This window comes from Pogona vitticeps, chromosome 2 (genome assembly GCF_051106095.1).
Source record: "Pogona vitticeps strain Pit_001003342236 chromosome 2, PviZW2.1, whole genome shotgun sequence".
NCBI lineage: Eukaryota > Metazoa > Chordata > Lepidosauria > Squamata > Agamidae > Pogona > Pogona vitticeps.
In genome coordinates this window covers 188,904,409-188,921,362 of record NC_135784.1, presented here as the reverse complement: position 1 = coordinate 188,921,362, position 16,954 = coordinate 188,904,409, and the positions used below count along the sequence as shown (strand labels likewise).

The window sequence follows — 16,954 nt, the reverse complement described above, 5'->3', positions numbered from 1 at the left end:
ATTAATAAGGAGGTAAACAGATAAATGCATTTCTTTATTCCATCCTTCCCTAACCCAGATGTTTTAGATCATGAATCCCACCAACCCCAGGCTTCCTGCCAGATTACTGGGGATGATGAGTCCAAAATTATCTGGAGCATGCCAAACTAGGGAAGGTTGCTATGATCTTTTCATCTTCAGGAATTTGATCCATTTACTTTTCTCTCTCCTCCATTCCATGTGCATGGTTTACTATGTATTAGTTATGTTTTGAATGGGATTTTCTTTTCCTCTAAAGTGTTTCTCAGCTCTGTCATGTATTTTTCCAGTGGCCTTGTAACTTCACCTTGATGCAACAAAACCCCTTGTAATTAATCCTTTCAGTTTAGAAAGTTGCTTAAGTTTCAACATACTAAAGCTGTAGTGTTGTTAGTGAAAGCAGTGGGTATAATTCTTATTCCGACAGGTTTAATTGCTCAGAATGTTGCCTATCAGCAACAGTAAAGAGAAATATTAATGGCCTTTCCCTTTTATTCTGCCATAGGTCTTCCGGCCCCGAACTCCACCAGAAGCAATAGCGCTATGTAGCCGTCTGCTGGAATATACTCCCACAGCACGCCTGACTCCACTGGAAGCATGTGCACACTCCTTCTTTGATGAACTACGGGACCCAAACATCAAATTACCGAGTGGACGAGAGAAACCTGCACTCTTTAACTTCACCACTCAAGGTAGACACGGAAGCATTAGAGAAAATTCTATGCCAAAATTTCCTGCAGCATAAATGTAGCATCATTTCAGGTAGTGAAGACAGAAAAGTGGAATAATATGGGGGCATTTGGAAAGAATTCAGACTGTGGACTGTATAAGAAAAGTGTTGAATAGAGGGAGTGGTACAGGAAACCTACATATGTACTAGGGCTGTGAGACTTATGCTTAGCAAGTTGGTGTTTGTGTCAGAATTGTCGTTATTAAAAGGAAGCTCTGTCGCTGTTTGGAGATAACGTTTCTTAGATAAGGAATTGGAGTAACAGAGGTGTCACCCCATGCTCCTTGATTGTTTTTTTAAAACTGGAGATTGCATTTAATATCATGGGTAAAATAATTTAGAACACTGGGTTTCTCAGTTTTAGAGAATTAATTGCAGAATGAGTTGAGGACTGGATTCAAAGATATGATTCCCCTTCCAGGGTCCTTATACCCTCAACACTTGTCCTGGAGCGCTGATAGGTCTTTCAGATAGCTGTCTGACACAGAGACACAGATGGACAAAAATCTTATTGCCGCAGCAGAGTTATAGCTTTGGATTGAACTGCCAAGTCAGTAGGGTTTTTTTTTCAGTACCATGGCATAGTTTTCAGTTCTGTTTTCAAAGGTCACATAGCTGATCGAATGTGAGTGAATTTCAGATTTCAGATTTGGTTTTTAGGTCTTGGATATGGCAGTTGGCCTGCAAATTGAGTTTTAGGGCCAAATTGCAGTCCAGCAAATGAAATTGCTATTTGGCAAAAGGGCCGACAGATCAAAAAGCTAGAATGCCGAGTGTTAAATGAAAACATAATTTGTGGCCTACTGTCTTTTGAAACTGTGTCTGCAACCCAATTACTGAAATTATAATTGATTAATTATGTTTTTTTATTTCTTTAAATTGTTAGTTAAATTTCCATTGGAATGATACATTTCCTCCTGCATGAGATGGCTGTTTCCATCTTCATTTTTAATAAATCTTATGTTTAAAGATAGCTTCATAAACTGATTGAGCAATGAAAGCTTATTTATTCATTAATTAGAATAGTTATTGGGAAATTATTATTCTGGCTATTTAATTGATTAAGATTGCAGCCCTGTACTGGCTTAGCTTTGAGTATGCCATGTTGTACTTAATACCGTTATGCTTGAGCAGAAATATATACACGTTTGCCCTATGAAACAATTAGTCTGAGATCTTGGTCCCTCTGTCTTGGAAAAGATGCTGTTGGAGTAGTGTTATGGTACAAATACTGCAGCTGTTGAGGCTACTAGAAGTGTGTGCTGCAAAAAAATGCAGTGTGTTTCTTTTTCTTCTTCCTTCCCTTTTTTCTTTTTAAAAAACACAAGAAGGAAAACCCTCTTTTGGTTAATTTTGTTCCAGATATTTCATTCATGTTTCCTGACATTAGCCTAAATAAGGCACTACAGAACCTTTACACATATGAAAAGACAAACACATATTTCTAAGCAACTTGGTTTTCTTACATATCATAGACTTATAATTTGCCTCAGTGCCGTGACTTATTTGAGCTATTTCAAATGAATATTCTAAAATCTTTCATACATATAGTTATTTGTGACATTTTTGTGTATGTCATTATAAGAATGAGGAGTCTTCACTTCCATATCTTTGTTGTATATTTCAGAGGAAGCAATCACTAACATCATTAATGTTGCCCCTCAAACTTAATACTTCTACTTGTGTTTCTGTTGTTCCTTAAAGGTAGCAATCTCAGAATGCAGTCTCTCCTTATGGGTGCCTACCAAACAGGAGAAAGAGTTACCACAAAAATAAACTTTAGCAGGATATGGGTCACTTCCCTCCCTCCCATATCCCAATCATCCCTTCTACCCCCTGAGGGAAGGACGATATCAGCAGCTTGCCCTGTCCTATAGGCTAAATGAGATAGTGCCATTTAGATGATGATCCCTCACCAGTTCCATCCTTTATGGCCCTAATGTGGATGTTGAAGTCATCCAGGACCGTTGATCTGGATGTTGAAGTCATCCAGGACCGACATTCTCCAGAAATATGTCCTGGAACACTTACTTGGCTTAGTCGGGGTGTTGTTAGGTAGCAAGGCTGATGGTATATTAGCAGCACTTCCAGCCTCTCTCCTTACTCAACCTGGTGGTAGAAGCCCTTGGAGAGAGATGTTTCTTGGTGAGAAGGAGGATATCTCTGTTGACCAAGCAGGTGATTCAGTATAAATGTGGTGGTGAAGATTATTATAGCAATCTACATTCCTTTTTCCTCCAGTGACAGAGTCTTCTCATTGCACAATATCTCATCTTTCATGTAACCACCATTATCAGAGCACTTCTTCCCCTGTGTGTGTCTCCCCACACATCTTTCAGCTATCTTGTATGCTCTACACTCATTCAGAGTTACTCATCCTTTCTTCAGTCGTTTGGGTAGCTTGTCTGTAAGTACATTACCAGCTTTCACCCTGATCATCTAGTCATCTTCTACCCAGGTTACACCAAGAAAGCCATGTAGACTTCTTTCTCCCAGCTTGCTTGTCTAACCTCTCATGTAGGAGGAGTACTTTTTAAAGAATTTATTTTGCTCTGAAGTATACAAGATGTGCTGATGTATTAAGATGTTAAGATCCAGGGAAAAGAAACAGAAAAATGTGGAGAACATGGGCCTATGGCTTGTATCTATAGAGAGGAGAGACCTCTTTTCCAGATTATGTAATTGTTCTGAAATTGTGGTAATATGTGCCAACTGGTCCATGCAGGATTAAGATCAGCCTCAGACTATGCAAATTAACTGACACAATTTCATTTTGTAGTTAATGAGGTTCATGCAAAGATCTTAAATTGCTAAGCATACAAGTCACTAGTCAGTACTTAACTTATCAAGGAGATAAATCTTATGAAAAACTCAGCAAGCCCAGTTATTTTTCATAACTCCTGGATAGGTGATTTTAAAAACATGTTAATTTGTTACTGTGCTAACACTGACACTGAAATCTTAGGGATGACTTAGAAAATGGTGTGTGTTACTTTGGTGCATTTTTTTCTTGAGCCTCCAAGCACCTGTGTGTTAGATTGCATTCCTGGATTATACAAGGTTAATAAATAATGGTGTGCATATTCGGTTTTCCCTCCATCCCTCACAGTACTGATATATAACAGTAAGGGGCTGCAATCATCAGTAAGTGAATCAGAGGTGAAGAACTCTTCATTAGAATTTTAAAAAGTTTTGCATTACTGTGTCACTATCTTCTTTGCCTCTCAGATGCTTAAAATGGAAAGGCACAACATCCAAAGAACTGTGGTAAAACACATGCTTTGCATGGAGAGTCTGAGTCCCACATTTTCTTGTCGGCAACAGGCAAACCCCAGTACCTTACACCAAGCTTACCTTGGTACTTGTGGCCAGAAGCCTGTTGCCAGTTCATGCTTTTATAAGGGAAATTATGTAACTTTTGGCAGCAGATTGCTTCTCATCAATTATGTAACTTTTGGCAGCAGATTGCTTCTCATCAATTTGTGTTCCTGGACATACACTAGGCCACTGGTTCTTAACCTTGGGTTACTCAGGAGTTTTGGACTACAACTCCCAGAAGCCTTCATCACCAGCTGTCCTGACTGGGGTTTCTGGGAGTTGCAGTTCAAAAGCATCCAAGTAACAAAGGTTAAGAACCACTGCACTAGGCCATGCAAGTGAGTGCATGACCAGGAATACAAGTAGCACCATATGAGTGAGTAGGAATTCGCCACTAAGATATTGGTGATTCTCTTTCATTGTCTTCTGTGATTCACACGTTGGGTTCTGCAGCTATGTGGTGCAAGTCTAAAGAATATCTAGTTGCCCGCTGAGACTTGGTACAATTTAAAACAACCCCACTGGCAAAGAGGAAATAAGCCAAATGCTGGGACAAAAGAATTGATGCTAGGCGTGAGTGATGTGAATGGGAACGTTTGACATGATTTTAAAAACAGCAAAATTGATATAACTGCAAAGCAGAAACAGTTGATTAATGCACAGACAAGAGAAAAGAACAGATGAGTTTACTGTATTAATAGAACCCTCCCTAGCTGCCAAGTGGAGCTGCCATGCTAGAAGAGGGGGGCCAGCAGTTCAAGTGAGAAGTGTATTTCAGTTCTAAGCTATTAGCTATAAAAGATAGACAAGAACTTAAATAATATTTAAATCCAAAAATAAAGGAGCTTATAGCCTAACAGGGAAATTTTAAAACTGAGAACACATCTTTAACAACTCTACAGTTGTTAAAAAGTAAAATATATTGCTTTTAGCGTATCGACACACACAGGAAAATATTTCTCAGTACTCTCCTAGCCAAACGGATCTGAATCTATGGAGAAAAATCCATGATGACTGTTGAATTTGAATTTATTTATTTATGGTCAAAGACCAAACAAATTGAACGATACAAAAGAATAAAACAGTCAAATAATAAACAATACAAAATTGCAACATACATTATACCAGGCAGTAGCTTGCAAAGGATATAACATTTATTCTGAAGTTTATATCCAAGATCTATTCTGGGTGAAGAATCACTCGGTGATCAAGGAGCTGTGGCAAGCTCTGGCAGCTGAACAAAATTTGGCCACTTTATTAGTAAGAGGGGAGGCTTTATCAGAAAGTAACAGAGAGATGTAAAATTCTTCGGTTCTTCCTGGGAATTTTTGGAGAATAAATAGATGAAGTTCTTTATGCATATGCCGGTAGTCAGAAGAGTGTAAAAGAACATGTCCAACACCTTCCACTTTCCCACTGTTGCAAAGACATAAACATTCTTCATAAGGTATTCCCTGGTATCTCCCCTACCCCTAGCATAGAAGGCAAGACATTAAATCAAGCAAGTGTGAAGGCTTTCCTGAATATGGAAAAGGTTAAATTGGTCAGGTAGGTAGAGGGCAGAAAGATCTTGTTTCCTAATGCACTAGGTAAAGGTAAAGGGTAAAGGTTCCCCTTGACAATTTTTTTTGTCCAGTCGTGTCCGACTCTAGGGGGCGGCACTCATCCCGCTCTTCAAGCCATAGAGCCAGCGTTTGTCCGAAGACAATCTTTCCGTGGTCACATGGCCAGTGTGATTTAGACACGGAACGCTGTTTACCTTCCCACCGAGGTGGTCCCTATTTATCTACTCGCATTTGCATGCTTTCGAACCGCTAGGTTGGCGGGATCCTAATGCACTACATTTACACAAACGGTTGTTTTTGTAGTTCAGTATCGCAGATTCTCTGCTTAACACTTAATTTGGCGTTTAAGTAACTGAGCACTATTAACCTTTTGGGAGAAAATCCCAGAGACAGTAATTCATTAGACAGGTGCCTCTTCCATTTGGATTGAAAAGTACCCCGCAATGTTAATGGTGCAAGTCCCATAGGTAAAAAGTTAAGTTTTATCCAGTAGTTTGTCATATATACCAGTGGTCAGGGAACAGGAGTAAATTACCTCAAATGGGGTAAAAATGAAAATCCTGGGGGTAATGAGGATGTGACCCTAACCCCCTTCCCTCCTCCTCCTCCTCCTCTTCTGCCTGGAGGGGGGGTCCTTAGCAGCCCGATCGCCCCCTTCCCACCCCCTTCTCCAGTCTGGCTACAAGCAAACCACAGTGGATGGTGGCTGGCGACAGGCCCCAGCCGGCGGCGTATGGCAGCTGAGGTGGCGGCGGGGCAGTCCATGGCAGAGGTCAAGGCCAGGGTGTGTGGCTGGAGCACCCCAGCCAGGAGGAGCCTCTCCTTCCAGTGCCTGCAGAGGTGGATTACAGCAGAGGGGAGAGGGTGTGGCCATGACAGCAGCCCAGGCTAGGCTCTGCGCTGGCTGGACAGGCCTGGAGGAACCTCTTGCCCTCCATGCGGCAGCTGTTGCAGTGCTTCGACGGCGAGGCTAGTGGCCACCCCGGCAACCAGCCGCCGGAGCCGGTGAGCGGGAGGTGGCATTGGGTGCCGCCAGAGGGCGAGCCCCCTGCTGCTCTTTCAACGGCTGCCCAGGAGCCGCCCCCATGGGGCCAAGGACCGAGCAGGGCCCTGCCAGGCGGTGGCCCGCATGGCGAGGCGGCAGCGCTCGACTGGCTGTGTGTGACCGAGATCCTTCCTTTCAAATCAAGGGGGTAATGTCAGCATATATAATTTTTTAGGGGTTAAAAGGTAAAAAAAAGTTCTCTGGCCCTTGATATAGACTTTGGCATAAGCTTCAATAGGGATTACACCAGCATTTAGATACAAAGTCATATTAGGGACACAATTTGATACTCAAAATACAGTATAGCTCTCAGAAAGTTAGACTGAATAATTTAGAAAGGTTGAAAATTATGACGAGTCACAATTGGGATCCATACAACATTTGAGCAATAATTTTAGTCAAGAATACTTGAATCACAGAGGGGTATATTGCCCCACCTTTTGAACAGAAAAATCTCATTATCATTGCAACACTCCTCTGAGCATTTGCTGTAGTGTTTTTATTTGAGGAAGCCAATACGGATTAAGTTCTCAAGTCAAGACCCCACTGTATACCAGATGGGCGGGATATAAATCGAATGAATGAATGAATGAATGAATGAATGAATGAATGAATGAATAAATAAATAAATAAATAAATAAATAAATAAATAAATAAATAAATAAATATATTCCCTTCCTTTTGCTGAGCCAGGGGGCTTAGCAAAGGAAGGGAAAAGCAGTGATCAAAGAGCTACATGATTCCTTTGACCACTACTTTCCCCTTCCTTTTGCTAAGCCCCATGTCTTAGCAAACAGGAGGGAAAACTAGTGGTCAAATTTTCTAATTTGCAGTTCGAAAAGGGGGGATCATCTTATACATAGGGTTGTCTTATAAATGGGAAAATATGGTATTCCTAAAATATTTATATTTTGAAACCTGTTCAATGGGATTCCCATTAATTGTCCATTTGTGCTTAATCCTCGTATTGAAAACCAACGCTTTGGTCTTAGGATAATTGATATTAACAGTTCCTCACTGGTGTGTGAGCGCAGAGCCTTCAAGTTGCCTTAAGGAGTTCTCAATGGTGATTTTTGTTGTTTGATGTCTGGTGCCCAAAGTGATGTTGAGTTATGATGATGTGATGAATTCCGAATGCCTGTGTTTTTATCTCCCTGTATTTATGATTCTTTCAGTGGTTCACATTCCCCCCCAATTGTAAAAAAAATTCCTTTCTCTAGGGACCTGGTGATAAAAAAGCTTGGTATTCCAAGAATAATTTTCCAATAGAAAATTGTATTGCTGCTGTAATTTTTGTAACTCTAGGAATCTGTAATCTGAAACCAGGCAGATTGCCATTATGTTATTATTTTGACTAATATTTTGCAGACCCTAGAGAAAGAAGACTCCATAGCATAAAGTCCTTGTACACCAGGACCGAGGTTCTAGATTGCCACAATATCGTTAGTCCAAAATCCTGAGACATTAGGCTGTTGTGAACTCAAAATACTGTATTCCTGGAAAGGGTGCACTATAGAACTTACAAATGCTATTTCATGTTTATATATTGTAACATAAACAAGTTCAGTTTGCTGAATTGCTGTGATTCAGTGACTTTTTTTCAGCTGGAGCTAGCTAATTTTTTGAAAAGACTATAGTAAACTATTATTCAAGCCTTAATTCTAAAAGCACTTTCATTTTCAGGACTTGCTTTTATACTCCCTTCAGTTATTTTAATACTGTATACTCACAGATTTTCAAATTATGAGAGTTTATCTTGTTTTTCATTTCCTAAACAACAAAATCAAAAAGAAACAACTTTTAAACTGATTTCCCTTATGAAAATATAATTTGGCTTTATAATTCTGATCAGTGTGTTTGAAGTCTTTTAACCTCACATTGTAAGACTAATGAAATTAAAGCTATTGTGTTTGTGCTCATTCTTTTTGGTTCTGGATTCTGCATGTCCACTGAGCTGGTATCTTTGGTGCTGAGTGGGGCTTCTTCCCAGGGAAAATGTTCATACAATTGTTATAGTCTAATCACAGTGTAATCTACTGCAGACTTATGCTTCAGTCAGTCTTTCTGAGTCTTTCTCTTGGAGATTAGTTTTACTCATTTGTTAGTGACATTAGTGCTCACTGTTCCCTCCAGTAAACCCAAGGCAATTCTTCTCGCCACTTTAGCCTCAGAACATCAGCAACTTTGTGAAGTAAATTAGGCAAGAGACTATAGACTTTAGAAGCACAATCAGTTTTAAAATGCTCTAAAACTAGGAAAAGTGCATAGTTTACCAAAAATTGAGTTAACCGTTGTAGTTGATTTTTTCAGTTATTTTTCTGTTTTCCTGACAAAAGAGATGTAAAGCTTGATTTCTTTTACCATTTACTTTGTAAGCCGCATTTTTAAAATGATATAATATTAATGGTTGCTGTTAAAAGTAATGCATTGAATTAAGTAGTAGTAATATTTACCTCCCATGGCGGCAGCTGCTCATCATTAGTGAAAATTTAAACATATTAGCATAACAAAAATGTTTTTTTTTAAATCTCTGGTAAAATCATACCCTCCAGAGGATTGAAGAAGGTGTGGGTAGTGCCTCATGTCCACTCAGTGTGGTGGGTTGAAGAGAAGGGTCACAGAGGTAAAGACCATTTATACTTAAACCACTGCAGGCATTATTTTCTCCCATCTGGGAACTCTGCTTCATGATTTAGGGGTTAACCTGACATCCCGATGCACTGTGTATTGCTAACACCAAATTCAGTTTGGGAGCCAGATCAGTTACTGCTACAAGATTTCTGTCATAGTGGTGCAACACTCAGTGTTTCAGAGTTGTTGGTCATGGGAAGTTACTACTCTCCATACCAGACAACAATAGGTTAGGGACATGTATTCCTCTCCAAAGTTACTCATTACTGAAAACTTCTCTGCATATTGTATTCTAAAGTATTTTTACTTTGTAGTAGGCTGGAGGAGAGCTTTTCAGATATCCTGGAATGCCAGAAAGATGAACAAGCAGGTCCTAGAACAAATCAAGCCTGAACTGTCTCTGGAGGCAACACTGTTAAAACTGAGGCCTACCTACTTTGGGCACATCATGAGAAGACAAGATTCTCTGGAAAAGACAATAATGATGGGAAAGGTTGAATATGGCAGGAGAAGAGGAAGATGAAATAAAAGGTGGATTGACTCGCAAATGAACCACAGACAGGCTTGAGTTTCGAGACCTTCAGCAGGGCTGTTGAGGATAGGACATCTCCGAGACAGTTCATTCATAGGGTTCTTGTATGCCACAGACAATTTGACCGCATATAACAACACCAGGCTATTCTATACTAGCATCTGAAACAGGTGTGCTAGTAAACTGAAACTGAGATTAAAGCACTGTGAACATGGATGTGAAAATAAAAAGTAAGAAATTGTATTACAACTGCCATCATAAAGGGTAGTGCTGATGTCTAAACATGTGGCAAACCTCTGCTATACTTATTAAACATGCCTATTAATGGGTGAAATCCAGTAGTAAGTCACAACTAGTGTAGGCCCACTGAATCAATTGAATTTACATAGGCTTTGACTCACCACATCCCCACTGCTTCAATGAGCCTACTATAGCTTAAACTTACTATTGGATTCCAGCCAGTATACGAATGTGTCAGTCACAAAGGCAGGCAGGCAGAAAAGTCTGATCTTCCAGAGGTATCTACTGTATAAGATTATTGGGCATTTTTTCTGTCTAGAAGATGTTATCACAGATGCTTGGTTTACGCTTCTCAAAACTGTGAATTTGTCTGCACAGATTGCAGGCCTCTTCTTCACAGGAAAAAATGTTGTAAAATAAAGATACCAAGTTGAGAAAAAGACCTTTATCCCACTGACCCTTTACAAATCTATGTACACAGAATCAACTCCTTGCCTCTTAAGAGCTAAGTTTTTTTTAAAAAAATCAGTGAATAGAAGAAGATTATTGGTCATGAAGTAGATCTGCATAAGAAGCTAAGTGTGAGGATGGAGGAGCAAGCAGTAAAAATGAAGGTAAAACTTTCAAGAAGACTACAATTTTTTTGAACTTTTTGGTTCATGATATTATTTCCTTGGAGGAGAAAACCTATAATGACAGGAGGCCATAAAAGAGACCCCGTTTAGGAATATTTTAATGATGTTCCTTTTCCTATGGACAAGGCAGGCATGTGTGCAAAATGCAAACACTGCAACAAAGAAATGCACAACCTGGTGGCCCAAATGAATCATCACAAGAAGTGTTATGATAAAGACGACAAAAAGAACCTGTTTGAACAGGCAGGATCTTCAGACTGGTAAATGTTTTGATTTCATCCTGTTTCTTAAAGACTGCCTTGAGGAACAGTTACGTTTGAGCAAAATTATATTTGCTACAGTGGTGCCTCGCATAGCGATTCCTTCGTATAATGATGAAATCTCTTTGCGATGAAGATTTTGCGATTGCTTTACGATGTTCCCTATGGGGAAATTTTGCTTTGCGATGATTGGTTCCCTGCTTGGGGAACCGATCATGGCAAAGCAATGCTTTTTAAACAGCTGATCGGCGCCGCATGCTACCCCCCAGAGCTCCTGCATAAATAGGGGACGGCTTGAGCGGGGGCGCTCTGGATTGGCGCCTCAGGAGGAGGGAGGGAAGGAGGGGTGAAGCACTTGGCCCCAATCCCCGCGTGCACCCCTGCGCCGCCGAGCCAGAGAGCCATCGCGGCAGGAGGTGTTGCAAAGGGGGAGGCACCCATCCGGGACCAGGATCAGGGCGGCAGCGGCAAGGAGACCGGCCGTCCAGGGTTGGCTGGCTGGCGGTGGGTGGCGCGCCCCTTGCCGCCCCGGGCGGCTGCCTGCCTCCGAGCCCTCCTTCCACCGCTCGCCGTTCAAGGAAGCCGGGCATCTCCCTGGCTGGCTGGCGGTCGGCGCGGCCCTTACCACCCCGTGCGGCTGCCTGCCTCCGAGCCCTCCTCCTGCCGCTCGCCATCCAAGGAGGCCGGGCGTCGTCCCGGGCTGGCTGGCTGGAGGTCGGTGGGTGGGTGGCGCGCCCGTTCCTGCCCTGGGCCGCTGCCTCCGAGCCCTCGCTCGTCGGAGAAAGTCCCTCCGGCCTGCCCGTCTGCACCCCGGGACAGCCCCGCCCAGGAGGCCGGGCATCGTCCGGGGCTGGCTGGCTGGCGGTGCTTTGCCATGATCGGTTCCCTGCTTGGGGAACCGAGCATCGCAAAGCAATGCTTTTTTAACAGCTGATTGGCGGTTTCAAAATGGCTGCCTTCTGTTTTCTGGGACGAATTCCTTGCTTAACAGGCAGCAAAAATGGACGCGCTATGGAGGATCTTTGCTGAACGGTGAGTTTGAAACCCATAGGAACGCATTTATCGCGTTTTAATGTGTTTCTTTGGGCTTTTTATTTCCGCATTGTGACGTTTTCGTTTAGCAGCGATTTTGCTGGAACGAATTAACGTCGCAATGCGAGGCACCACTGCATTAGAATTACAGTATGTTACTGTCATTTCAATAAAGTTGTAATGAAGAAAAACTTGAAATAGTGCAAATATTACTTTTTGGGGCAGTACAGAATGGCAGTGAATATACCGTAAGGAGTAATATTAAATAAGCAGAAACATTTACTTTTTTGTTTAGGGGAATCAGTCATCAACATAAAGGATTCTGGAAACTATCCACCTTTGAAATCCTGTTCTACAGTTTCAGAGTTATCTGTCCAGGGCAGTGATTCAGTCACATCATATACATCACACATCAACAGTGTATCTATCACCTAAAAGACGAAAAGCCGACCATCCAGGAACCATCATAGATAGATCTGTGATAAAAACCAGCAGATTAGAAAAAAAAAAAACTACTTGATTTTTAAAAAATCCCCAGTTTGTTTACATGACAAACTCTTCTTTTTGTCTGGTTGAAAACCACAGTTCATTAATATGGTTCAATCACCAAGACCAGGATACAGTCTGTCTTCTTTGCAGGAACAATTTTTATGCCAGGAAATGCACACACTGCAGAATACTCACAAGCAGTAGCAGCAAAAGCTATAACAACACATGAAAAACATTTCAAATGTCTGGTACACAGTTTGACAATGCTGCAAATGCATCCAAAATGAGAAGAAATTTAGAAGAGCAGAAAAGGGGATATGGTTGCAGTGTTCATTTGCTGCACCTCCTGTCCAAAGGCTTCTGTGTTCCAGAAATAAAGACTAATCTCATTGATATTGCTAAATACTTCATTTTGCTGCTGTAGCTCTGAAAAGATTGGGCAGAACCAAGCTAATGCCCCTACAGGATGTTAGTTGGAACTCTGTAGTGTACTGTTTTGAACAGTACAGTGGTGCCCCACTTGACGATGACGACGACCCCACTTGATGACGAGTTTTTTGTGATCGCTATTGTGTTCACAAAATGATGGTTCCTATGGGTTTTTTTGGTTTACAGTGATTAGGTCCCTGCTTCGCGAACCGTCTGTTCGCAAAATAATGCTTTTTCAGCTCCGCAAAATGGGTTCCCTTCGCAAAATGGCTGTTTTCCGGACCCCTGCTTTGGAGGACAGCGATTTTAAACAGCTGATCGGTGGTTCTCTACGGGTGATCTTCACTAGGTGATGAGGTATTTTCACATTGGAATGCATTAACCGGTTTTCAATGCATTCCAATGGTTTTTTTCCGCTTGACGATGATTTTGCTTAACAGCGATTTTCCTGGAACAGATTATCGTCTTCAAGCGGGGCACCACTGTATATCAGGAACTGGCCTCTTCTGAACAAAATTGACAGAAAATAGATGGCACTGTTACAGCCAAAATCCTTAACATTGGGCTGAAGAGAAATGTTGAACATGTGCTGAGCATCGTGAAACCGATTTCTGAAGCTTTAAATGAAGCACAGAAAAATTGCTGCTTTATTGCTGATGCTGTTGAAATTTGGAAGGTACTGAGTGAAAACAGAACTACATATTCACAGAATTAAATTACAAGCATTAAAACATGAATGGAACAAGCACTGTCTCCAGCTCATTTCCTCACAAATATTGTCACTATCCAGCCCACAGTCAAACCTTAAGTGCTGAGGAAGCAGAGTTAGCTATGATACGGGTATCCAGCAGTCATCCATTTATAATGCCAGCTATAATAAACTTCAGAGCTAAGGGGGAGCCAGTCAAGAAATATGTTTGGTGGTAATATTTTAAGGAAAGTCACACCAATAAACTGGTAGAAGTGACTTAAGCACTTGGATTTAGAGACTGTTGAAATAATGGCTTCACTTTTAACACCAGTAGTTTGGTGCAGAAAGAATGTTCTCTTCTGTTGGACTCACTTGTTCTAAATTGAGAAACCGTTTGGGACCCAATAAAGCAGGAGAGCTTGTTTTTCTTCTCCAGAATATGAACAAATAAGAAGATGAAGATGAATGAGCTATGGAGGACAGTATTTTAAGTTTTTAATTTACAGGTTTTTTATTAATTTTCCATAGGAATAGGGGTGAAGGTACAGATGGGGGGGCAGGGTAAAAAAAGAAAGGGGGGAGGATGGGAAAAGGTAAAATTCTAGAGAGTGAAGAGGGAAATCATGCAAAGAGAAAACAATATAGCAATTTTCCAGAATATCTATAGTTAGTATTTAAAGTTTTTTAGTATTTTAAGCTTTTCATGTGTGGACCAAGTTGAGAGTCCTCATTTTGTTTTGTTTTGTTAATGATACTACGTTTAACCGTATAAGTTAACAAACATGGATGTTTAAGCAAATTTATCCTCAGATAAATTTTCTGAAATTGAATCAACTTCCTTCTAGACTTTATATGGAACTGGCACAGATAAATAAAGAACAGGTTAAACATGACACTTTTAACTGCATTATTTAATAGATTCCACAGCTGTCAAGAAATACATGTGTGTGCAGATGGGTTAAAATGTAGCCTTCTGAGACCCATGGCCCATCGTTCCCTTTTCTGGGAAGGAAGGGCCAAAGGGGTAATTGGAGTAACTTTGCATCTCTGGACTCTGGTGTCTGCAGGCCTATTCTCTCTACTGCAGCTGTCCCCAACTGTTTTGGGGCTGCGGACCGGCTGGGGGGAGGGAGCTCCATGCGCAGGGGGCAGGTCCGCGAGCATAAGATGCGCCCCTCGCGCAAGCGCGATATATCCCCCACAAGGGCGATACGTCCACCGCACGTGCATGGGGGGGGGCGGAGATCCATATCCACGGCAAGCCCACGGACCGGCACCGGGCCACAGACCGGGGGTTGACTACCCCTGCTCTATTGCACCATGAAACATATTTTAATAGGCAACCTAACTCAGTCTGCTCAGTCTTTTTTCTTTCTAAGGACCATCTTAATACAGATTGAAGTTGTGAAGTACTGTGATCATTTGGCAGTATTGTCTAACAAGAATTTTCACACATAATATAAAATAAATCATGTTTTATTGATTTCAAGTTCTTAGAGCTAAGTACTCAGTTTTCTTCTAGAATTTTACTTTTGAACGCACAACTCTAAAAAATGTAACTATGTACTAATCAATTATAGTACAGTACATGTCATCCCTTTCAGTGAAATGTGTTTTAATAATGAAACAAGTATTATTTTTAGCTGTTTGACTATTGTAGTTTTTCTCAGGCTGATAATACCTAGAACATAGAACCTAGTACCTACAGGCTAAGAATGCAGGCATGGGAAATTGGGAAGCAGTTAATGGCCCAAAAATTGCTGGGTAGTTGTGGTTGCATAAGAATATTGGCCTCATTGGCAGAGAGAGAATTCCAGTAATTAAAGAGTTCCTACATCCAATCTTAAGGGTAGCCCAACTCTCATACAATGGGACTGATTATGAGAAATTTGTGGTTAAGTCAGGGAGCCCTGAGATTGAAACAGGAACTCCTTTTACTGGCAATCTCCTGCCCTCACCCATGAAATCATCGCTCTTGTATAGGTATGATTGCCAGGATTTTGGCTGATATGTTCTTTTCAAACCCAGTGTCTCAGGGTCAGGCTGTATTAGTCTATTTTTGCACTGTTGCTGAAAACAGTGCAAGAAGCACCAGTTACATCAGCTGGTTCATTTTTGTTGCTTGGCAAATAGGATTATTTTGTCTAGTATCAGCTGCTTTATGATCCAATGGAGAAGAATTATAATACGTTCCCCTCAGAGATTGTTACGGATACCCATGTGATTGTAATTGCTGTTTTGTTTTAATCACATCACAATTTCAAAAGTAGGAAGGAGTGTGTGTGTGTGTGTGTGTGTATAGATAAAGCCACACACCCACATGAAAATCAGAACAATAGTTATGTGCCATCAAGTCGGAACTTACTTATAATGGCTTTCAAGCTAAGTGAGATATTTCAGGAGTGATTTTAATAGTTCGGTGCCGCCAGTTAGTTTCCATGTCAGAGCTGAGACTTGAACCCATGTCTTCTGAATCCTGGTTGTCGCTCTTATCCACTAGATCACACAAGGGACAAGTGGAAATACAGAAAGAGAGAACTTGGCCGTGTATGCAGATATACAGAGAAAGCGTTTTTTTCCAGTTAAAATAAATTGCAAAGAAGGACAACTGTCCCTTGAAGAAAACTGAGTGGGCAATTCCCAATTGACATGATAGTTGTGTTTTTCTGGGAAGGCAGTGTCATGATGATATAGGTGCTTAACAAAATCTAGCCACATAACTGTCTCTGTCTAGGAGTGCACAAGGAGGTACAAGCCAGAATTGTGCAGACTTTTAACCTTCATTCATGGCTACCCTTACAGAGATCCACTGAACCAGCTGGCAAAGCCTCCCTAAGGGAAAGCTATAATTGCTCTTTTTAATTTTCTCCTAGAACTGTCAAGTAATCCATCTCTGGCTTCAACCCTCATACCTGCTCATGCTCGGAATCAAGCAGCTGCTTCAACCCCTACAAACGCTCCAGCAGCCTCAGGTGAGAATGTACGTACGTGTGTGCGTGTGTGTGCGTGATGGTACACAGTATCTTCCCTTGACCGGCTGTTCTACGGTATCTTACATAGTTCAGGAAAAATCTTCCCCTAACAGTCAGTCTGCTGTGACACATGGATTACTCTTGTATTACTGCAAGCTTTTCAAACATATTAGCAAAACTACTCTTTCATCCTAGACAGCTTGTTTAAATCTCTAATGTAAAAAGATAATGGAGCATTTTACACTAGTTCACATGTGTGGAAGGATTCCTGTTTTGTACAGATGTCAGCATGTCATCTGCAGATATGGATAATAAATTAGCATGTTTTAATTCATGTTGCAGATGCTCAAATGCCTGGTTATATTCT

At 41.2% G+C, this 16,954-nt stretch overlaps 1 protein-coding gene across 8 annotated transcripts in view; it reads left to right on the top strand.

Moving 5' to 3' along the window:
* The window catches only part of GSK3B (glycogen synthase kinase 3 beta), a 140,850-nt gene that overhangs the window by 115,267 nt on the left and 8,629 nt on the right, over positions 1 to 16,954 (top strand). For 4 of the 8 annotated variants that reach the window (XM_072991696.2, XM_072991700.2, XM_078386731.1 and 1 more), the window contains 2 exons: positions 524 to 710; positions 16,489 to 16,587. In XM_072991696.2, the coding sequence (XP_072847797.1) occupies positions 524 to 710; positions 16,489 to 16,587 (286 nt within the window). Of the gene's footprint in view, positions 1 to 523; positions 711 to 16,488; positions 16,596 to 16,954 lie in introns of all 8 variants that reach the window. The other 4 variants (XM_078386732.1, XM_072991698.2, XM_078386733.1 and 1 more) reach the window with 1 other exon arrangement.